Source organism: Myotis daubentonii, chromosome 18, assembly GCF_963259705.1.
Source record: "Myotis daubentonii chromosome 18, mMyoDau2.1, whole genome shotgun sequence".
NCBI lineage: Eukaryota > Metazoa > Chordata > Mammalia > Chiroptera > Vespertilionidae > Myotis > Myotis daubentonii.
The window spans coordinates 35,768,851-35,782,198 of record NC_081857.1 but is presented as its reverse complement, the minus strand read 5'-3'; the positions used below and the strand labels follow the sequence as shown (position 1 = coordinate 35,782,198).

The following is a 13,348-nucleotide window of genomic DNA, read 5'->3' as shown; positions in this document are numbered from 1 at the left end:
TAAACAAGAGAAAGTATTATTTGGGGAGTTGAGATAAAAGTCAAAAGCGCAGGCCTTTAAAAAAATTGGGAGATGCTAAAATAGCAAGGATTTTCTTAAGTTTCCATTTTTTTTCACATTGATTCATCCTTCTCCGAAAGGGTTTTCTAGAGGAATGCCCCTCTCCTCAACCCTGGGAAGATTTATATCTTGGAGTTATTTTTAAAAGAGAGATTGAATTGAAAATAAAGCAAATAATCTAAAATATCTAAAACGGTGGTTCTCAAACTTCAGTGTACGTCAGAATCACCCTGAAGGGTTTATTAAAATAGACTGCCTATCTCCAGGGTTTCAGAAGGTGGGGTGGGGTCAGAGAGCCTGTATTTCTAAAGTGGCCAGGGGATACTGCTGGATCTGGGGAACACAGCTGGGGAACCACTGATCCAGAACAACTGAATTTTTTTGCTCCCTCTCCCAGCCTATTATCCCTCATTTCTCACCCAAAACATAGACTGAGTAACTTACCCGAGTGTGTTTTGTTGACTTTTTCTGCACTGACTTTGTTGCCTTTGCCTTTGGACAAGCTGTACTCGACCATGTCCCCCAGTTCCAGGCTATCGACATCACCAGAGAACTCACTGAGGGGGGGAAAGGAAATGACATTTGAATAAGCAATAATCACAAGCAACAGTAACAAGCAGCCTTTCTTTCTTGTGTAACAACATTCATGGTGTGCCTAGCTATACTGTTTTAAGCACAATCTATGAACTGGCTCATTTAATCCTCATAAACAACCTGTGAGGAGGTACCATTACCCTCAGCTTCAAGATAATGAAACTAAGATACCAGGAGGTCAATTTCATTTGATAAAAGTTACATAGATAATAAGTGGCAGAGCCTGGATTCAAACTTAACTGCCTGGTTCCAAGAGCCCATGCTCTTAACCACTATTCAATCTTATAACATCAAAAGCATACGTAGCAACATATAAAAGAGTAGTCTTTCACTGAACCAGAAAGGCTCCTATCCAATGTTCAAAACATATGCAGGCCTTTCTACGTCTTTTGGCCACACGCTCTCTCTACAAAAGGAGATGATTAATGTTCCACTAATACAAAATTTGGGATTAAAAAAATATGTAACTGCCAAATACTAAATGTTTTTGACTCTAAAATCAAAGAATGAATAGTAAGCTGTAAATTCCTAAAAAGGCATTTCTTACCTGTAATGGAAAAAGATTTCCTTATCATGATTGGCTGTTTCAATAAATCCAAAATTATCCTTCAGAGTTGCCACATAACCCAAGAGCCTCTTGGAGTTAGAATTTCGACCTAAAAGTCGCACACAGGTTGCAATCTGCTGTCCAGGCCTCTGTTTGTCACTAATACTAAATTCAACCTGTGGAAAAATAAGGATGCTCATTAATACCATGTCATTTCCACACCAAGCTCTTAACTTAGACTATGCTTTCCACTCCAAATATCCTCTGTAAATAAATTCTTAATTTCTCTGAAAGAGGGCTATCAGAAAACCAGACATACTAAGAGAAAAATGTACAGCAATATAAAATCACTGGTGTGAATTCGCTTTGATAATGTTTCAGTGGCTGTTTTAATTTTCTTAGTAATATTAATTTTATCTAAGCTAACTGATTTAGGCATATCTTATCTAAAATGTTTAAATATTGGCTCCGTAAAGAGCTTAAGAGCTTGCTAGACCCTGTTCTGAGTAAACTGCTCTTAAATAGGAAGAGGTTCATATAAACTTGTAAGCACATACAATTTTATTAACAGCACCATCTACTTGTGAAATTCCTACTATACTGGTAATAACTATTTTGCAGAATTAATAACTAAGATGACAGCCCCCAATGGTCCCTCTCTAAAATAAGCAGGATTATCTTACCTTATCCCCTATTTGAGGAGAAGTAGATCCGTCCACATCCTTAGCTTGAAAAGCAATAGTCAATTTCACCCCACAATCATCATAAGCAATAATACCATCCTCAGCCTCCTAAAGAAAAAGAATATAATGAAAAGAAGAACAAAAAAGCAATATAAAAAGTTATAGTTCTTATCCTTGAACCAACGAATTGGCACAATTGTAAAAATTTCCTAATCCAGGATTCTAACAATAATAGACTTTTCAGATGAATGAAAGGCAGTCTTGCCTTAAGCCACAACTGACTCAATTTGCTGTAATTGGTTTCTTTAGTCTTAAGAAGCTAATTTTTGCTGTTGAGGGAAACCTAATTGAAAATTTGTTACATGCCCATTCCATACTATTCATAGCTAATGAGAAATCAAACTGGGCATGTATTTTCAACCAGGTGGAAATTCTGTAGGACAGGAAGACTTTGTGTCACCTATTTTGAATATCCCAAAGTACTCACAGTGTTTTGTATATAATGTTAATCAATATATTTGCCAATGCATGAGAATTTGCAGTTCAGAGTATTTGATATTCAAATAGGTGATTAAGCTATGACATGCCAATGTTTTCAAAGTGACACTTAAATCACTGTCAAATACCAGAAGTGATGCTAAGGATCTGACTCCGGTTAAGAATGATATTGTTCAGGGAATTCAGGTCTGACTCCAATGGCATTGACTCTTCTGCCAGTTATCCAATGCCACAATCTCAGCATTCATTTTTGCTCTCTCTCTACCCATTAACCTCAATATCCAGTAAACATCTGACAAGACAGTATATACCAAACCTATTAGAGATAAGATGATCCCTCTCTAATGTACCTTCTTTTGTCTATAACCATGCTCTCTGTCTCTAGTTCAAGAACTACCTAAACTATTAAATACCAGCCTCTTCCATCTTTTGTCTTTCTCCACCCCCATCTAGGGTTCATACTAATGCCAGTATCTTCCTAAACTGCACACGCAATGTCACTTTCCAACAGAAAACTTTTTCTGACTACAGAACAAGGTCTAAACTCTTTAGAGTAGCCATCACCACCTTTTTAATCCATCTGTATCCTGATCTTTTCATCCTTATTTCTCCCACTCACCCCACCAAAGAAAAAGTACCCATGTTCCTGTCAAACTACGTGGTGCTTTCTAAAGAAACCCCGAATTTTCCTCCTCTGTACTTCTACTGTAATGCATGTCCTTTCCTCATTTATCTCCACCTATTAAATATCAGTACTATAGTGAAAACATCCCAGATTCTGCTAGTTTAGAACTTCCCCAAAGTGAAATTGACCTTTTACATAAACATCTTATATTCTGTATGAATTACTTGTTTCTATAAAAGCCTCAATTTTATTTACTTGACAGCAGATTCAGTGGACTTTTCAATAAATGAAGCTCAAATGTGTGAAGTGCATCCACCTAAATTTAAAGTTAGAATGTACTGTCATTCTAACGGGGGTCATTCTAGGACATCTGGCAGTAGCTAGAGCCACTTTTGACTGTCACACAGGGGGAGAAGAGAGATACTGGCCTCTAGTGGATAGAGGTTAGGGATGCTACTAAACATCCCACAATGCACAGAACAGCCCCACATCCACAAGGTATTATCCAGCCCCAAATGTCCATAATGTTGACATTAAAAAACCTTGCTCTAGTTTAGTTTAGTTAATATAACAGGGAATTCTGAAAGATAATATTCCATTATTGTGTGGCTAGTGTTTGCCTTTAAGCAGAAAAGGAATAAAGAGCTACAGAAATTATCGATGATGTAAGACTTACCTTTTCCTTGCCTTTATTTGGGCTAGTGGTTTTAGGATTGGAAAAAGTGGCTTCTTTTTCTACAGTGCCCAGAAAACGATGATCTGAATGGGAATGGAATGAAACCGTGCCCTTGGGAAGTTTTTTAATCCTAATAGCATGATTTCTTTGGGCAGAGAGCATATCCTACAAGTAATAAACAAAAATAACTTAAACTGGAAAAGAAAGCATAAAAAAAAAAAACCCCCACTATTACTTTTCTCAAAAACTACTCACAGGAACCACAGTAAACTCTACTTCATCTGCAATATGGAGCTGGTTCCCATCCAGAATTTCACTATAGTGGAAGAACATACGAGCATCGCGATCCACGCACTTGATGAAACCGAAACCATCTCTCATGGCAGCAATTACACCCTGAAACACAAATAATAGTTTCACTGGCTGTGAAGCTTTTCAAAACAACATTCAAGCATGCAAACATAATCAAGTTAAATTAGGAATTCTTTGACCCAAATTCTGTATCCACATTGTAATTTTTCCTTCTATCTTTTTTTCATTTTGAGAGTATGTTTATTAAAGCTGGGGAGAGTGAAACAAGGAAGGGCTTAGGATAGAAGCAGCAACAGGAGAGAGCCTAGGCTGGGCTGTTTTGGCTGAGAAGTCAGAGAAAAGGGGGCCTTGGAGACGGCTTCAGGGGGTGAGCTCGGGACCAGCTGCTGCTGTCCATTGCTCCCCTGACTGCAAGTCTCATGGGGTCCTCAGAGTTTAGGAAATGTACACCTGTGAGGGAGGGTGAGGGGAAAGAAAAAGGTGTGGGTGTCCTCCTGGGAAGAAGAGTGTGCAGTAATTTTTCCATTTAAATACAAATTCACTGCTTTAGTGAAGTAAACCAATTTCTAAGCAACTGAGACCCACCAGATGCTACACTCCTTGGCCAACATGCACTAGAAAAAGTTAGATTTAAATGTAAATATATGCACACAATGTACTCCATTTAATTCTCAATTCTGTGAACTTAGTAGTATTATGTTTTTGCAAGATAAGATAGTCAAGGCTGACAGAGGTTAAACAATTTGTCCAAAGCACACAGCTAATAAGTGGCAGACAAGATTACAAACAAGGTCCAAACTTAATGACAATATGACTTCCAGAGATGTAAAAAAATCTATAGGCCGATACTTCAACAGTCTTCATATTTAAGGGCCAGATAATCACCAACTCTCAAAGACCTTGAAAATCATCCTGTCCAAATTTCCATTCTAAAACTTTCCCACATCTCTACAAGGTAAGTAGCAGAGATAGATGTCAAACCTAGACAGACTCGCACTGTGTTATTAATTACCTTAACAAGGTAACAGCCCAATATCGTCATTAACTTAAATTAATTTTTAATATCTATATATATAAAAGCCTAAGTGACCGTTCGACCATTCAACCAGTAGCTATGATGTGCACTGACCACCAGGGGGCAGATGCTCAACGTACAGGCATGGGAACATGGAACAGACTGATGAATCTCAGAGGAAGGGGGCAGTGGGGAGGGAGGGAAGAAATTAACCAAAGATCTTATATGCATACCAGAGGCCCGGTGCATGGATTCGTGCACTGGTGGGGTCCCTCGGCCTGGCCTGCGTGGATCAGGCCAAAACTGGCAGTATGACATCCCTCACAGGGTCCTGGATTGCAAGAGGGTGCAGGCCAGGCCGAGGGATCCCACCAGTGCACAAATCTGTGCACCGGGCCTCTGGTAGGATTATAAACTTGAATACTCCACCACTCCACCTTCATACTGGATACTTAAAACAACCAACACTTACCATTTCTCTGGCTTCATTAGTGAACTGAAATGTATTTGATAGAACTTCTATGTTGGTTGCTCGTTCTAATTTGTCACGTCGATCTGTTGAAATATTAAACCTAACATGGTCGCCTTCCAACAGGGTCACCTTGGATTTTGTATCTTTGTCTCCAAAGGGAAGTTCTTTAGGAATCACAAAGTTAACTTTAATGCGTCCTGGCAATGGATCATTCTGATGAGAAGGAAAAACTATTTTTAGCTGGAGATTTCCCATCCTTCCTAGTTCTAAGTCAAACAAGAAGAACACAGCAAACCCATGTTATTTATAATAGTTCCCTAAAGGGAAAAAAGGGGTCGACAACTTAAGTCCACTTTGAAAGCTTTGTGTTCTATGGTAACATGATAAAACCATGAGATCACAACACTACAATAAAGGTCCCGCACACTGACACACAAGTTTTAAGGAAAACTGTTTTAGTTTTGTATGTTATACATTTCCTTAGCACTATAGCCGACCCCCACCCACTCCCAGGTCTCATCTCCTTTCCCCCACGAAAGAAACAAACTGGCAGTGGGTGGCATAGTGGTGGGAACAAATGTGCACCAAATGGTTGTTTTCCATTTTAACAAGCATTTATTTTGTTCCCTTTTCCTTATGGCTCAGTATAACAACAAAACAAAATTAAAAAACTACACTCATGGATAAATCAATCAATGGCTTCTCATTTAGTTTAATTATACATATCAAGAAGTATTTCATTGCTCAACTACCACAGAATTACATTAATCAAATGGGATAAAAATCCTGTTACTGATGAGGCAAAGAAGACTCTCCAGAAAAAAAGGACCATTTACCTGGTTTTTACTGGTAACTTTTGGGATAACTTTGGTTACAGTTCCTTCAAAATGTTCAAAGCTGATATCTTCAAAAATGACTGTTCCTTGAGGCAATAGTCTGACATCTGTTGCAACTTCTTTACCCTAAATCAAAAGGGGGGTGGGAGGGAAATGTCATTTTAAGTGTTTCCTAAAAATGTAATTCATTACTGATCTTACAAAGCCAAATAAAGTTAGTTAACTGTCTTACATTTCTGTCCTTGATTGTGAATTCCACGTCATCTCCAGGCTGTAAGGCTTCTAAGTCACCCTTAAATTCACTATAGTGAAAGAATATCTCTTTTACAACATCACCTCTTTCAATAAAGCCAAACGCCTCCTGAAGCCAAACAAAAAATAACATTATATACTGTTAAGCGTGTGTATTTATGATTACAATTTACAATCAATAAGCTTTTTCATAAAATTATACTGCCGTGAAACAATATATTTGGTAAAGCCCAATACTATCAATTAAATGGCCCATTTTAAAGAACATAATGAATTAGTAACCAAAGAATTTTAAGAGATTATTAAGGTTAACAGTAAAATATTTCCAAAGAGGAAAAACAAAAGCCTTATTAAGTGTGAAGTCTAAGACTTAACATAGTCGAAGAAAAAACTCAAGTTTCTCAAATTGATGATATTTACCTTCATGGCACAAACTACTCCCTGACAGCGGGCTTGTTTCTTTTTCAACAGCATAATGTTTCGAGCACTTACAGCACCAGTACTGGAAGGGAATAATTGGGTGGAGATGGGGTATCAAAGAGGGGTGAAAAAACGCATTGGCTTGGTTAGATCTGATGAGTCTAGAGGAACAAACAATAACTAGTTTTCTGAGGCCTCAAGAATTCTATCACTAAGAGCAAATGTAAGGTTTATGACACCTGATTCTTTTCACATGGCTTCATATGCAAAAAACTTTTGCTCAAAATCCCTAGCCTTCTAAATGAGGAACATATATGTAATCAGTTTTCTCTTGGACTGTTAAAACAACACAATGGGTACATGATGTTCTGCTTTTCCATTAAAACAAAAGAAATAAAACCATAAACTACAGGCAACCAAAGATGGGGAATGCTCGTTTTAGGAAGGTCATTCATTAAATGCACATTTGAATAGGCATTATGTGCTGTATGCAAAGGTATTGGAGATAGAGATGAATAAGAGATGGCCCGTTTGCAATGACTGAATTCAGAAACTATTTCATCAATTTTTTTTCCTGATTAAACAGCCATAGAAAGATGAGTAAACGTAGTTACCATAGGAGAAGTTTGCCATGCTTTAAAAAATGATTCACTTTCATTGAAACCAGTTGGATACATCACTTGCTGCTACATCGTCCCCATCTTTGAGCAGTAGCAATGTACATTTGATTTCGTTTTAAAGATGGCACAGACTATAAGATGCAATATTTGTTGATGTAGTTGCTTTTTAAGAGCTGTAGACCACGCAATTACTTCTCTTAATTCTTCATGAAGAAATTGTAACTCAATTGTGCCTTTTACTTCAAAAATCAAACAGACTAACAAAGATACAGAAAAAAAATTCCTACTTGCCTTTGCAACTTACTGAAGTGAAAAGGTTTTAGACTCAGATTGGGATTTAAATATCTGCTATTGAAAACTTTAGGAAAGTTACTTTATGAGAACAAACCTCAGTTTACAGGTGAATAAACTTATCAGGTGAAGCTGTCCTGAGGATTAGCAGCTATTTCACACAGTGCTTGGCACATGTAAGAACTTGATAAAGGTTAAGTAAAGCCCTTTCATTGGCTCCCCCCTCAAAGTCAAGCGCTATTCTCTGGTTTCCTTCTTGAGATTAAATTGAGGTATTCAGACTAAACTTTGTAATTTCCAAATCTACAAACTCAATCTAATTCCTTCTAGTCTTACAAAAGGTAAGGCTCAAGGCTAATGATTCTGCACATGCTCTTGGGACTTTTGCTGTTGGAAAGTGCATTCCTAGCATTTTTCCAACTTCCCCACTTTTAACTTCCTTCTGTACTTGTATTTCCCATCTCCCCCACCCCCAAATAAAACCGACAGATAGCTCAAATTCCAAACCCCAAACTAAGTGTAATTCCTTTCCCACCCTCATTTCTCCACTTGACCACCCCAGCCTTTTTGTATTGGGCCCTCATCTTTCCTATTAACTCTCGTATAACTGCCTCTAGTTTAGAGCATCCCCTCTCTCTAAAAGTCTACCTTCTCCACCACTTCCAACAATCTAATGCTATCATACTTAAACTCCTTCAAAGATCCCTATGCTTATGGGGTAAAGCTCAAGCTTCATCTTCCTATGATCCAGTCAATTCAATCAACTCAAAGTATTCCCCAAAATACTTCCTCTACCCAGGACACTCTTTCTCCCCTCATCTCCCTAGTCCTAGTGCCTCTACAACCTTCCCTCAAAACTTACAACACTGATGCTTTTGCAAAATCTTCACCAACCTCTGGAACAGCTAGCTCCTTGAAAACTGTTCTCTAATTATCTTCCTATTTCTGACTCTGTACAATGCCCATCATAGAATGCACCTTCTCAAATACTTAGTGATTAATGAAAAATTTATAAGATCATAAAAATTATCCAGAGTTACAAGCTAGGTTTATTAACTCCCTTCAATTTTCTTATTTCAAAAAAAAAAAAAAAATCATCTAGGTAGAGGGGAAAAGAACTTACTGTTTATTGTTATCAATTACAAAATTTATTTTATCTCCGGTTTCCAGCTGAACGTTCCCTTCCACGTCTTCAGGGGTGTAAGTCAGATAAAACACTTCCTGTGAATTAATAAGTTATTATTACTATATTGGCAGGATGCATGTTTACGGTATACTGTGACTTACTTTGTTAAATACCTCTTAAACTGGTATTTTAAGCCAAATTCCTTAAAATTAAATGCTTCATGACAAGCACATTGTTTTATTCATATAAACACACACTTCCCCTCCATGATGCTGACTTCTGCGAGTCCACAGCTGAGCAGCAATCCAACTTCAAAAAGCTTACACACGGGAAGCGTTTGCCCAGAGACTGTAGTTACATTTCAAAAGACCAATTTTTATATAAGGCATTCCAAACAAAAAAGCTGGAGTTAGTGCTTAAAAGGAACCAGAAAAAAGATCCCCTCCCTCAACCCCCCAAAAAGTGAGTAAAAGGAGCATTTTACCTTAATGTTCTAACTAAGGTCACACGTGGGCAAGCTAAAACACTTGGAAGTCCTATAGATTTTTTTGTTTTTAATTTTTTTATTATGCTGCACTCAAAGCCTTAGAAACCAAATTTAAAATTGATTTTATCTACTGCAGCTTACGTTTTCTATTTTGAATTAAAGGACGCTTATAGATCACATGGTGGATCAGGCAAAGGTTTAAGAAAAATACACAAGTTTACCCCATTACGTTCGTAGCATACACTCCCTGTTGGACTCTGACCCGGGGCAGCTGGAGATTTACTCTCTAAGTTGTGAGGAACAGCGCACACAACCTACCAGTCAAAAAAAAAAAAATTTCCATTGCTAATCATTTCAGGAGCAGCACTGTGCAATATAAACTGAATTTTAATATCCTCTATACTATACATAGGGATGCATTTTAATATGATCCACAAGAGGATGCCATGCTGCCAAGTTTCAAACTTACAGACATAAATTGACTGTAAGTATAAACTCTGGGTTATTTGTAAAAACCCAAATTGAGTCTTGACCATTTTTAAATTTCAGGTCAAGAAATGCCAGTGCTTCTGATATAATTTTAAAATAATCATCTTTATATACTACTATAGCTCTCTTGCGTGCAAACTGAGGAGATGGGGAATCTTCCTTTTCTAATGGGAAAGATATGCAAATGCAGGGCCCGAAGAAAACACAAAGCATCAAAGTCACTAACTTGTCCATTCATTCGGTCTTCAGGGAGGATTTCTTGTTTTATCTTCACCAGTTTAACAGCAATGGGTTTCCCAGTCCGCCGGTCAGATGATACTTCGAATTCAACATCATCTAAAATAAAGAAAGTGCTGTGTTTGTTGTACTAATTTTGGTAAAATGGTATCTCACGTTCAAGCTAAACTTAATGTAGCATTTGAGCTGCCTTATACTAGTGATTCCCAAAGTGTGGTCCCTGCACCAACAGCAGCCATTACCTGGAAGCTTAGCAGAAACACAAATTCCCGGGTCCCACTCCAGTCCTATTAAAAAGCAATCTTTGGGCAAGCAGTACAGCAATCTACATTTTTAACAAGCTTTCCAGGTAATTCTGATATACTTTGTTTCAAAACCATTGCTTTAGACTAAGCCATATCTTAGTTCTCATGCCATGTACACATGCTGCAAATAAGGCAATATAACAATCATGACCTTTGGCAAGTTTTTTTAACCTCTGTACCTCATGCGTATAATGAGAATTAACCGAAATAATACTCTCATAGGGCTTAGAGTACTTGGCACACAAAATATTCATGTTAACTCTTCGTACTTTTTTCCCCTCAAAGATATTTTTAAAAATACACACTGAGACCTGGTAACTTCAGTCCTTTAATAAACCACACATTTTCACATGTAAAAATGGCTTCTCTGGTGTCAGCCAAGATGATTTTTCATATAGTGCAAGTGGTGAAACTGTAAGAGTTATTTTTTCAGATACTACCAAACTAGTACCTGGTAAAATAATCAAAACTAACATTAGAAAAGTTGAATCTTTCTATGGGCCTAAAATCAAATATAGTATAGAGAAAGAGTCATTATTAGGGGAGTAACTTAAATTTTCTAAGTATCTATTTAAAAAATATTCAAAGATATCCTTTAATCAGTCAAAAAGACAACACTACAATAGAAATCATAATTCTGCTCCTTTATATGGACATACTTCAGTAATTGGTAGAATTAAAAGACCCAAACTAACACTCTCATGAGCAAGTTGACATGGAAAAGAAATTTGTGGTTGGCTTTTTAAAAAAGGAGAATCAACAGATTACCTCCTACTTTTAAGTCCTGCAGGTTGCCATTATACTGTGAACAGTGGAAGAAAAGTCTAGCTTGACGTTCTGAACACTGAATAAATCCGTAAGAGGTTAGCAGTTTTTCAATAACCCCAGTTTCGCGCAGTGCTGCTGAAGTACCATTGGGGTACCCATTGTGTCCATTGTTGTGGAGAAGGTTTGGATCAAAGCTCATCTGTTTTGAAAAGAAAAAGAACTCAATATATACAGATCTGTACATTATCTCCACAGCACAGGTCTAATTAACAAATCACTACATTTTTAATATAAAAAGGCAAACAAAATAAAGATAAAATAGATAAAAAGGAAGAGTATGGGCTTTTATTGTTAAAATGCAAATTTAGCTATTAGAACATTTCAGAGTAAATATTTGAATTATTTGGGAAATTGCTCCAATTTATGGCCGAATTCTTGCTTACTAGAAAAACAGAATTTCCAGAGGCTAGTATTAAGGTAAATCAATGACATAAGTAAAAGCTGCCTTTATGTTAACTTTAGCAACAATCGTAAAACAATTTGGTAATTAATATTTGAGATGGCAACCTAAACTCTGAGCACACTTCCTTAAGAAATTTATTAACACTTACTTTGAAACTTAAATAGAAACCTTAATACTATTTCGTAAGCCATGCACCTTGAAGACAATGACTAAGTTAGTAGAGATTAAAACAATAAACTTTATATGCAATACTTAATTCAAACCAGAAAATATCAGAATGCATGCATGCTTAGGTCCTTTAATGGAAAACAACCCAAAACAGTGAGTTAGAAAACAAGTGTTTTCTAACATAAAACTCCAAGAAAAAAAAACACCTGAAAATGTTCAATCATTTCACAGGGGCTTTTAAGAAGTCTTCTCCTGTTTTAGACACTGATAAAATCTCTAAATGCTGTTGTTTTTATGATCAGATAAAGCAAAGGAAAATGTTCCTTAGAGAAAAGGGGAGCTATTTGGGTGTAATGCAATGCAACCTGTTTAGATCATCAAATAATGCCCTCACATTGGATATTTCATTTAACCATAAAAACAAATTATTTTTGGTTTATAAGCATTTCATTTAAGTGCAAAGTTGAACATTAATAAAAATGTTTTTCATTAGAAAAAAAGTACTAAAGTTCTAGAAAGATAAAGCCAGGTATAAATACTTAATGTGTGGGATGGCCAAATCATGCAAACCAAAGCTATCACATCTGTAGGTGGTTAAGTTCTAGTTCTTTCATGCTTAATATTATTCTGTGTCTGACATGTATTAAGTCATTTAATTTTTACAAAAACCCATGAGAAATATTATCCCCATTTTAACAATGAGGAAACAGAGAGAGGCTAAATGACTTGCCAAAGTCAAATGGTAATGATGTCAAACCAAGAAGTCCTAATGTCTACAATCGGGGCTCTAAACTAGGGCTCCTCAAGCTTGTTACCTGGCAATCCAGTGATCTGGTTAAAAATACAAAATCTGATTTCAGTGAGACAGGGGTTTGAGATTCTCCACTTCTAACAAGCTCCCAAAAGCGATACTTCTGATTCTTGGACACACTTTGAGCAGCAAAGCCCCACACTACTAAACTTATCTTTCAAGATTCAAGGTGAAGGAAATGCTTAGGGAAGTTAGAAAGTGAGTTTGCAAGGTATTTTCACCAAACTGAGTAGCCCTCCAAAGTCATGCTCTAAACACAAAGCAAACAAGCCGGGGTGACTGCTTCCCTGACTTACAGATCTCTGATACATGGGGGTCCTCTTTTGTTTTTTTGTCCCAGATGAGGTAGAAGATGAAGATAAAGGTAAAGAAAGTGAAGGAGGGGATGCAGGAGGGGGATGAGAATCTGATGACACAGTAAAAACGTTCTCCATCTTAAACAGCTGTGATAACATAGCACAATGTTTATAACTGACTTACATAGCAAAGTAATATTCAGAACACAAAGATTAGGTTAAAGAAAAAAAATCCATTTCAATAGAATGAAATGGAAACCTTGATATTTAGTCTTTTACCCTTTTGAATAAAGATAA

The 13,348-nt window shown here is 36.9% G+C and overlaps 1 protein-coding gene across 5 annotated transcripts in view; it reads right to left on the bottom strand.

The window, feature by feature from the left end:
• CSDE1 (cold shock domain containing E1) overlaps positions 1-13,348 on the bottom strand; it is a 32,949-nt gene that overhangs the window by 7,471 nt on the left and 12,130 nt on the right. For 2 of the 5 annotated variants that reach the window (XM_059675251.1, XM_059675252.1), the window contains exons 3-16: positions 13,052-13,198; positions 11,314-11,512; positions 10,230-10,339; positions 9,736-9,828; positions 9,025-9,122; positions 6,991-7,072; positions 6,551-6,679; positions 6,319-6,444; positions 5,483-5,695; positions 3,939-4,079; positions 3,684-3,848; positions 1,885-1,992; positions 1,202-1,377; positions 505-617 (exon numbers count right to left, since the gene is read on the bottom strand). In XM_059675251.1, coding sequence (XP_059531234.1) covers positions 505-617; positions 1,202-1,377; positions 1,885-1,992; positions 3,684-3,848; positions 3,939-4,079; positions 5,483-5,695; positions 6,319-6,444; positions 6,551-6,679; positions 6,991-7,072; positions 9,025-9,122; positions 9,736-9,828; positions 10,230-10,339; positions 11,314-11,512; positions 13,052-13,189 — 1,891 coding nt within the window. In that variant the 5' untranslated portion in view covers positions 13,190-13,198. The remainder of the gene's footprint in view (positions 1-504; positions 618-1,201; positions 1,378-1,884; positions 1,993-3,683; positions 3,849-3,938; positions 4,080-5,482; positions 5,696-6,318; positions 6,445-6,550; positions 6,680-6,990; positions 7,073-9,024; positions 9,123-9,735; positions 9,829-10,229; positions 10,340-11,313; positions 11,513-13,051; positions 13,199-13,348) is intronic. The other 3 variants (XM_059675255.1, XM_059675253.1, XM_059675254.1) reach the window with 3 other exon arrangements.